General features: G+C 44.0%; 1 protein-coding gene across 1 annotated transcript; it reads left to right on the forward strand.

Annotated features, from left to right (window-relative positions):
* The first annotated feature begins 189 nt into the window (after positions 1-189).
* On the forward strand, positions 190-5,894 carry LOC143034440 (uncharacterized). The gene is made up of 3 exons (XM_076200498.1): positions 190-948; positions 1,084-5,387; positions 5,645-5,894. The coding sequence occupies exons 1-3, from the start codon at positions 190-192 to the stop codon at positions 5,892-5,894; spliced, it is 5,313 nt and encodes a 1,770-aa protein (XP_076056613.1).
* Positions 5,895-10,000: the final 4,106 nt, after the last annotated feature.

Below are 10,000 nucleotides of genomic sequence, written 5' to 3' on the forward strand. Positions count from 1 at the left end.
ACATTATCAATAATATAATTTTTAAACCTTGACCCGTTTTTGATTCGTTTCCCGTTTCGGTCGCGCACACTACGAAAAGCGGGACACCCCCGCTATAGGTGTTTTTCGTATATGTTTTTCTCTAATCACCCTTAAATGTTCCAACGAACCCAGTGTCCTTCTTAGTAGGGGTTCAGGTGTTACTGCGAGATGGCCGGAGACACCTTAAGAAAGCGGAGAGGACGCCATTTCTGGGGATGGATAACGAAGCAGAAGAAGATCCCGAAGGAGGAGCTGCAGAACGACAGCAAACGGATGAAAGCTTTAAAAGAGGAACACAAGAAGGAGTTTTCTCACCTCTACGAGGACTTAAAGTGTTTTCAAGTGAAAGAATCGATAGGGATCTTCCATAGAAAGCTGTTGACTTTAAACGAGCTACTGAAGGAGCGGAAAGATTTAGTTTACGACGACGAAGGCCTGCTCGATTCGTTGGAGCCATCCGGCGAGGTGATCTCCGAAGAAAGAGCAAAAGGCTTCATGAAACATTACTTTGCCGGCTACAAAAACTTCAGGACCAACGGAGGCGGGAGTGATCACACACAATACCAGAAATACTACATAGAGAGGTCTTTAGCCGCTAAAAGCCGGTTTAATAGAGCAAGAAAATACGCCATAAAGGCAGCCCGGCGAAGGTCCGGGGGCGTTCCCGTGACTGTGCCCGAAGAAGAAGAAAAGAGAGCTGCGGAGCCTCCGGGAGACGAAGAGGAGGAGAAAAAGATGGCGGAGCCTTTGGAGGTTGCGTCTTCCGTTCCCTCTTCTGATTTTGGTGTCGGCCCGCTAACAGAGGGGTTGAGGCTGATGGCGAGAGAAAAGGAAGTGGTCGAGAAAAGTGAGCTAGAGCGGAAGAAGGCAGAGAAAGAAGAACGGAAAAGACAGAGAGAGCAGAAGCAGGCAGAAAAGAGGGCAGAGGTAGAAGAGCGGAAAAGACAGAGACAGCTGAAAAAGGCAGAAAAAGAGGAAGAACAAAGAGCAAGAAAAAGGAAACGAGAGGAGAAGAAAGCGGAAAAACAACGAAAGAAGCAGAGGACCGCAGAAATCAATAAGGAGGCCAAGCTGATGAGATTGCGTGAGAAAGACCCTGAAGGTAGCTTCCTCTTGCCCGGGCTGTCCGAGGATGCAGAAGTACGTGCCGGAGCACTAGAGAAAATAACAAATGCACGCGAGAACCGCAAAGAAATCACCGAGAAGCCAGTCTTCGTGGAAATGAAAGAGCGAGTTTTAAGCACGTTTCCCGGATACATCTCCGAAACCAGCGAAGCGAGCGTTCCTGTACACTCGGTGGGCGAGTTGGGTGAATACAAGTGTAAGATCTGTAGAGCGCTCCTTTACAGGGGAGAACGAAAGACCATCTGCTGTAACGGAGGAAAAACACCCAAATCGGTGTACGAACTGTCGCCCTTGGGCGAGGACATAAAGGGCCTGTACGATGGCTCCTCCCCTGAATCTAAACACTTTCTCGGAAATATTGTTGGGTTCAATTTGGTGTTCTCCTTTACGTCTTTTGCGACTTCGGGTGTTCTGGAGAACAAGAGAGAGGCCGCTATGAGTTTCAAGATACAGGGGAAAATCTATCATCGCTTAGGGCCCGTGAAGCCCAACCTCATGGTCGCTGAAGACGTGATAAAACGTCTGGGGCAGAAAGACGAAACTCCGAAGAAGCCGTTCTGGCAGTCTTCGGCGGGTTTCCTGGATCTCTACTTCTACCACGACAAAAAACAGCAACTGAAGCTCCGGTCTGACCGAGTAAGTTCTTACGTGTCTGAGCGCAGGGAACGCGAGAACAAGCAATACAGGAGGAACGAAGACATTATAGAGACGCTATACACATACTTCGTTAACAAAAACGCAGCTCTTAAAGAGATCCTCAGGGAGGCGAAGACGTCAGCGGAGCTGGTCCGAGCTCACGTCGACAGGTACGAATCCTTACCGGATGTCGTCATCGATCTCAAGACGTCGAAGAACGTCTCTACGAGCGAACACAAAGGAGTCTACCATTTGCCGACGGCGACATGTCAAGTAGGAGCGATAGTGAATATGGGGCGAGACAGTAAACTGAGTGTCAGTATAGCGTCGCCTTTACCCGGAGCGAAATACGCTTTGAGAAACATAAGCCATGTGAACTACTTCTACGATCTCTTCCAGTATCCCATGTTGTTCCCGAACGGGGATAAGGGGTACAGTGTCGAAATGGAAAAGGAGGGCTCCTCGAAAAGGCTGACTGCGTTAATGTACTATTCGGCCCTCTATATGGAGAGAGAAGGAGTCTTTAACTATCTCACGAAGTGCCGGCGCCTCTTCCAGCAGTTTGTCGTCGACAACTACGTGAAGATTGAAACTTCCCGGTTGAACTATATCGAGAACGAGCACGGTATGCGCAAGGAAAGGGCCGATATGTTGAACTGTAGCAGCAAGAGCGATGTCGGGCAACGTGTAGTGCTCTCGCCGTCGTTCGTCGGCGGGCCGAGATACATGAAACAGCGTCAACAGGACGCCTTAGCGTACGTTACGGCCTACGGGGCGCCCGACTACTTCATAACCTTCACGATGAATCCCAGATGGCCGGAGTCGGCAGGGGGCGACAGGCCGGATTTGATAAGCAGGGTGTTCAAGTTGAAGCTAGACAGCCTAATGGACGATCTGACGCGCGGAAAGGCCTTCGGAGCCGTAAAGGCGTACCTCTACAGTGTGGAGTGGCAAAAACGAGGTCTCCCGCACGCTCACATACTGCTCTGGATGGCCGTTCGTGTGACCGCGGATACTGTGGAGCAAGTCATAAGAGCCGAGATACCCGACAAGGAAAAGGAACCGAGACTGTACGAGACGGTTACTCGGTGTATGATACATGGGCCCTGTTTGGGCTTTGACGAATCGCAGTCCTGTTGCCAGCAAAAGGGTAGGAAACCCGGCCAGTGCGGTAAGGGGTTCCCGAAGAAGTGCAGAAACGACTTGCTCTTTGGAAACAACGGCTACCCCGAATACAAGAGGCGTCCCATAGGAGAAGGAGGAAACTCCTTCACGCTCAAGATGAAGGATGGACCCGTCACCATAGACAACTCCTGGGTCGTTCCGTACAACCCCTTCCTCTGTCTAAAGTACAATGCTCACATCAACGTTGAGTGTTCCAATTCCATAAAGGCGATAGCCTATGTGACAAAGTACGTCAACAAGGGATCGGACAGAGTGCTGTTCACAAAGACGACGGGCGAAGGAGAAAACGAAGTCGTCAATGAAGTTAGGAATTACCAAGAGGCGAGGTTCATCAACTCTAACGAGGCCACCTGGAGGATCTTCAGTTTCGATATTCATAGATGCTCCCCTGCGGTTTTTATGCTGGATCTACATCTCGAGGGCGAGAAATCCGTCTTCTATACTGATAGTATGACGGCCGAACAGGTGGAAAAAAAGGTTAATGCCGATACTCACTTAACTGCCTTCTTCAAGATTTGCCGGCGGGACGAGTTTGCGAGAACGCTATACTATTACCAGATGCCCCTGCACTACGTATACAATATTAGGACGAACAGATGGGAACAACGGAAGACGGTAAGGGGCAGTCTCGGCCGCATACGAGCTGTGACCTCGAAAGCGGTAGAACTCTTTTTCCTGAGGCTGCTCCTAACCCATAAAAAAGGCCCCACTTCGTACGAAGATCTCAGAACGGTAGACGGAGTCATGTACGACACAAACCTAGAAGCTGTGAAGGCGTCGGGCCTGCTCTCTGACGCATCCGTTTGGTCGGAGACGGTAATGGACGTCATCAACAGCACTAACGACAGGAGACGGCTTCGGGAAACCTACGCGTGCATGTTGGTCTTCACCGACGATATGCAGGATCAGTCTGTTATATGGGAAGAGACAAAGGACTACTTCTCCAGCGATTTCCTGCAAGCGGCACGCTTGACGGATTACAACGAAGACATCTACCAGGACGCTCTCGACGACATTCAGCAACATGTGCTCAACTGCGGAGGTGGCTCGATTACCCAATACGGCCTCCCCGCTTCCAGAGGGGGGGCGAGACCCTCGAATCTCCTGAGAAGAGAAAGGGCCTACAACAAAACAGCGCTGAAGGAGTCTGTTGAGGAAAAAGTTAAGCTTCTCAACAGCGGTCAACGTGGCGTTTACGAGCATGTGATGCATCGGATCGAGAACGGACACCGCTACGGGCACAACGGAGTGTTCGTCAATGCTGCCGGCGGGACCGGCAAATCTTTCCTCTTGAATCTGTTACTCGACACGGTCCGTTCCCGGGGGAAGATCGCGTTAGCGGTCGCCTCATCCGGTATTGCGGCAACAGTCCTCTCCGGGGGCCGCACGGCCCACAACATGTTCAAGATCCCGTTAATGGAGTTTGACGAAACTAAAGCGTGCTCCGTCAAGAAGAACACGGAATTGGCGAAGCTCCTACAACAGACCGAGCTGATCGTCTGGGACGAAGTCGTAATGGCGAACAAGAACATGCTGACTGCTGTGGATATCACTCTTAGAGACATCATGGACAACGACGAATTCATGGGGGGCAAAGTGTTTGTGTGCGCAGGAGACTTTCGTCAGATCTTGCCGGTGATAAGAAACGGAGGGAAGGAGCAGGAACTAGCCCACTGCATCAAATCGAGCTACATGTGGGAAGGGCTCGCGAAGATGCAGCTTACGGAGAACGTCCGTCTCAAAAAGGACGACGTCAAGAACAGCAAGTTCGCGAAGCAGCTGTTGACGATCGGGTCTCGCGAAAGCGGCGAGATCTACTTCGGAAGGGGTTTCGGTGTGCGAGCGACTTCGAGAGAGGAGTTGGTCTACAAAGTTTACGACGACTTCGGAGCGAACCACTTGAACCTTTCCTACTTCGAAAAGCGGTCGATAGTCTCGCCGACCAACGACGACGTCGACTCTGTGAACAAGATGATCTACGATCTCAACCAGGAAAAGGAGGTCGTGTACTACAGCGCGGACACGCCGTTGGATCAGGAAACGGATATCCAGGTTTCAGTGTTCAACTCCATGACCAGCCCGTCTGTGCCGTTGCACGATCTGAGGCTGAAGATCGGCTGTATCGTGATGGTGATGAGGAACATCTGTCCTCCTATGATATGCAACGGAACACGTGTGATGGTCACTAACCTCAAGAAACACATTGTGGTGGGGAAAATCTTAGGGGGTGCTTATCGGGGTGAACAGGTATTGATCCCGCGAATTGCTCTGGAGTCGCAGGACACTCCCGTGCCCTTCAGGCGAAAGCAGTTCCCGATAAAGTTGAGTTACGCTATGACGATCAACAAGAGCCAGGGACAGACTTTTGATCGCTGTGGGTTACTGCTGGATTCTGTACATTGCTTCGCGCACGGTCAACTGTATGTAGCCTGTTCTAGAGTAACGAACTGGGACTCTTTGGTGTACTATACGGGCTGGCGAAGGGCTGGAAAAAGTGTTGCCCCCCGGCCTGCTGTTAACGTGGTGTACAGAGAGTTGTTCGAGGATTATTTAGAGGGAGAAGAGGAGGAAAAGGGGCCCACAAAAGCGTCTTTAGTTGCGGCTACCCGCATTCCCGAGGAAGTGGACGAGTCCGACAGGACAAACAACATCCCGGAAGACATACACAAAATCTCAGAGGAGGAATGGCGGAATATGTTAGCGCCCGACTGTTCTCGAAAATAGAAAAGCTGGAGGAAAAGCTGAAGAAGGAGATCGAGGCTGTGATGGTGGCTTTAAACCGCTCTAGCGATGACGAAAGTAGCTCCGATGGCTTCCCGAAGAGAAGCCGTGAATCCGAAGAAGACAAAGAAGAGGGGCACTCTTCAGGGGGTTATGTTACTTCTCCGCCTTTTCCTAAGAAGGTTAAAACAGGGGCGAAGCCCTAGGGCGCGAAGCGAGCTTGCGCGAAGCGCAAAAGCCCCCTGCGGAGCAGGGCCGGCGAAGCCGGTGGGCTTGTGTTATGAAGGAGTACTTTTTTTTTTTTTTTTTTTTTTTTTTTTTCTGGTTTCGTTCGAAGGCGCTTTCGTCTTCGTTTCGGGCGAGCTTCATTCATTTGTGGGTGCTTCTGCATGATATATTAATGCATTGATCTTCATGGTTGGATTGAGTTGATCACGTTTTGATTGTATGCAATGTTGTTCGGTGTTAAAGTATCGTGTGGATGTATACACGGTGTTATTTTGTTTGGACCATGTCGATAAATTGTTGTCGTTTGTGACGGAGGGGCGACCCAGTTTGAGTTTTGGCTGGAGAGTCGAAGGAGACTGACGTAACGCTGTTGTTTTGGTAAGGCCGGAAACACTTCTAAATTAGCTTTAAACCATTGAATTCACCATAGAATGTATATACGTTTGTTTTAGGAGTTGTTCCAGTGCCAGTGCAAAATCTATTTATTCAAATTTTCGGGTGTTGAATGGTATGATAAAATAGAAAATATTGCATTTTTCATTTCCCCCCTAGTATCTTATGGATTACTGAGAAAGGTTATAAATGTATGTGATGAAACATAACGATTACAAAGGATTACAAAAGAAGAGCATCCCAACATGAGACCTTTTCGTCCATAGCTAGGTTGGATCCAAAAAATTATGATAATGATAAATAAATAAATATGTAAATAAATAGATAGATAAAAATAATAATAAATAAAAAAAGTAAATAAATAAATAGGTAGAGTTAAATAAAAAAAAATAACAGGTAAATAGTAAATAATAATAAATTTACAGATATACAATAATAAATGATAATGGAGGGAATGATGATAAACAGGCAACTAATAACAAAAAAATAAATAAATGATATATAATAAATGGCAGGCATTACAGCATATTGCTTAGGCGTTTATCTAAACGAACCTTAAAGCTTCAAACTGAACTACATTGCACTGCCTCTGCCGGAAGTTTATTCCATTCATTAACTACACGGATGACAAAATTACTTCTATCCGTTTCCATATTAAATCTATTTCCTGAAAGTTTAAGGCTATTATTTCTTGTCGGATTTTCATTCAGTGTGAAAATTTGGTCACTTTTGATATCAATTCCCTTTAGAATCTTAAAGACCTGTATCAAGTCACCTCAGACTCTACGTTTTTTTAGGGAAAACAGATTCATATGGTTTAGTCGATTTTCGTATGATTTATTTTTTATATTTGGAATAAGTTTTGTGGCTCGCCGTTGTACTTTTTCCAATCTGTCAATGGTCTCTAATGAGATTCGGTGACCATACGGAAACAACATATTCTAAATGTGGACGAACTAACGATTTATATAGCTTGCTAATGAGAGATGGACTTTTGAAGTCAAAAGATCGCGCAATCAGACTTAGAATTTTATTTGCTTTCTCAGAGGCTGAAATACACTGTTTTGATGATTTAAGATCGTTACTGATAATTACGCTGAGACTCTTTTCACTATCCACTTTTGTTAACGAATTTCCAAATAACTTGTAATCGTACTTACTGTTATTTTTACCTACCTGCATAACCTTGCATTTACTTGTGTTAAATTTCATTAGCTACTTTTCAGACCATTGAATATCTAATTGGTTTAAGTGATCATTTGCCATTCCGCACAGGTTTGTATTATCAGCAAATTTGGAGACAAAAGATTTCAGTTCATGGTCTATATCATTTATACATACTATGAATAGAAGCAGACCATGAACGGAACCCTGAGGAACTCCACTCGTAACATTCTTCCACCTAGAAGTTTTACCATTTAGAATAACTCTCTTTTCGATCGTTCAACTAATTACTAGTTCAACTTAATAGGCTACCATTTCTTCCATGTGAAGCTAATTTAGTAAGTAGTCTTTAGTGGGGGACGATATCAAAAGCTTTTGCAAAGTCTAGATATATTAAATCTATATTGTTTCTTTTGTCATAATTCGAGATGATTGTGTAGTAGAATTCGAGTAAGTTAGTCACGCAAGAATACTTCGGTCTGAATCCATGTGGCTATTATTCATCAAACAATTACTTTCTAAATGATGTTCGATAGCATCGATGATGATAGTTTCCATCATTTTTCCTACGATTGAAGTCAAGCTTATAGGCCTGTAGTTATTTGGTTTCTTTTTGTCACCTTTTTTTTTAATATGGGAGTAACATTAGTTAGCTTCCATTCTTTTGGGACATCTCCGGATATGATGGATTTCTTCAAAATAAATTCTAATGTAACAACAATCTCATTTTTAATTTCTTTTAAGATTATTAGATGCCAACCGTCAGGCCCTGATGTTTTTATTAACTTTGAGCTTTTCTATACACCTTTTAATTTTTTATTTTGTAAGTTCACCCTAGATTTTTCACAAGTTTCAGTTTGGAGTTCACTTTGAGGTGTTTCGTTTATAAATACTGAGCTAAAATAGTTGTGTAAAATATCACACATTCCTTCATTTGAATATTCAAGTTGACCGTCAGCAGATAATAGTGGGCCAATGTGATTCCTAATAACCTTTTTTATCTTTAAAGTAACTATAGAATTCTTTGGGATTCTCTTTGGATTTATCAGCGATATTCATTTCGTATTGCCATTTTCGTTTTGTTTTATTTTTTATTTTATTTTTTGTCTTTTTTAAATTTCTCTGTATTATTACATAACTGATAGTCATTAGGTGGTATAGGATGCACAACATCCCAACAATAGCTTAAAGGTCATGTTGGCCTTGATTTTAAGTCCATAGATTTTTTTTTCATGTCAATTGCCCAAGCCAAACAAACAAGAAAAAATAAATATACAAGCAGTTCAATAAACAAATTTAAACATAAAACATTAAAAAGGCAAAAAAAAAACGCAAAACTGGAAATTCCCCATTACTATGTATAAGAATATAACAAAGAAATAATTTAATGATATCCTCAGTCTTAGACTGTATTAAATCAAAACAGTTTTAAGGAAGCTGCAACAGTCGAAAATATGTTTATTCTTAATTTATGGTGACTTTGACTTTGTCCTTCAACCTACAGCTCCCAAAATACAAGGAACACGGCCAATATTTCCTGAAAGCTTTCATGTCAATAATTTAAGCCGTTTAGTCGTAGAATAACAATGTAAAGGCATAGAGAGAAACAAAGAAATTCGACAAGAAGCAACAACTACTAGGATTCGTCCAAACGAAATACTGTAATTAAGAGAATGTGGATTTAGAGATGCTATTCCAGACAGCCCGTTAAACACACACGCGTCCGAACGCACACACACATTCATTCACATACGTACACACGCATGCACGCCCGCCCACACACACACACGAGTATATATATATATATATATATATATATATATATATATATATATATATATATATATATATATATATACAGACACACACACACGTGGGGTAGATAAAAAAAAAAGATCGTGGAATAAAAAAAAAATGCGTATTCAACTGAAATGAACAAGCACAAAACGTTTATTTTTCATTGTAGTTACCATCCTGTTTAATACACTTCTGAAGACAGTGTTTCCATCCATTTATGCATTCTCTGAAGAACTCAGCAGTCCTCTCTCGTAACCACACCTTTCAAGCATTTTAAGCTTCTTCCAATTTTTCAAAGTGGAATCCTTTAAGTGATTCCCTGACCTTTGGAAAGAGGAAGAACTCTAATGGAACGATATTTGAACTATAAGGCGGGCGTTACCATGGTAACACTTCCCATCAAAACTCTCAAATCGCATCCTACGCAACTTCGCAGGACGTGCTGGTGCATTGTCATAGTGAAAGAGGATTCGACCATGCAGATCTCCTTACCGTATCCTGACCAGTCCCGCCATCAGTTTCTTTAAAACTCCTGCATAGTAAGGTCTATAAACAGTTCTTTTTCTATCAAGTAAGTTTACAAGTATCACTTCTCTCTGAATTCCAGAACACAGTCGCCATCACTTTCTGAATTGAACTTCCAGATTTGAACTTGATTGGTCCATTGCTTGAACTGCAGTTTACTTTCAGTATCATCCTGGTAGATCCAGGTCTCATCGCCTGTAATAAT

The sequence above is a fragment of the Oratosquilla oratoria genome, chromosome 2 (genome assembly GCF_046742065.1).
Source record: "Oratosquilla oratoria isolate Oo_2021 chromosome 2, ASM4674206v1, whole genome shotgun sequence".
Classification (NCBI taxonomy): Eukaryota; Metazoa; Arthropoda; class Malacostraca; order Stomatopoda; family Squillidae; genus Oratosquilla; species Oratosquilla oratoria.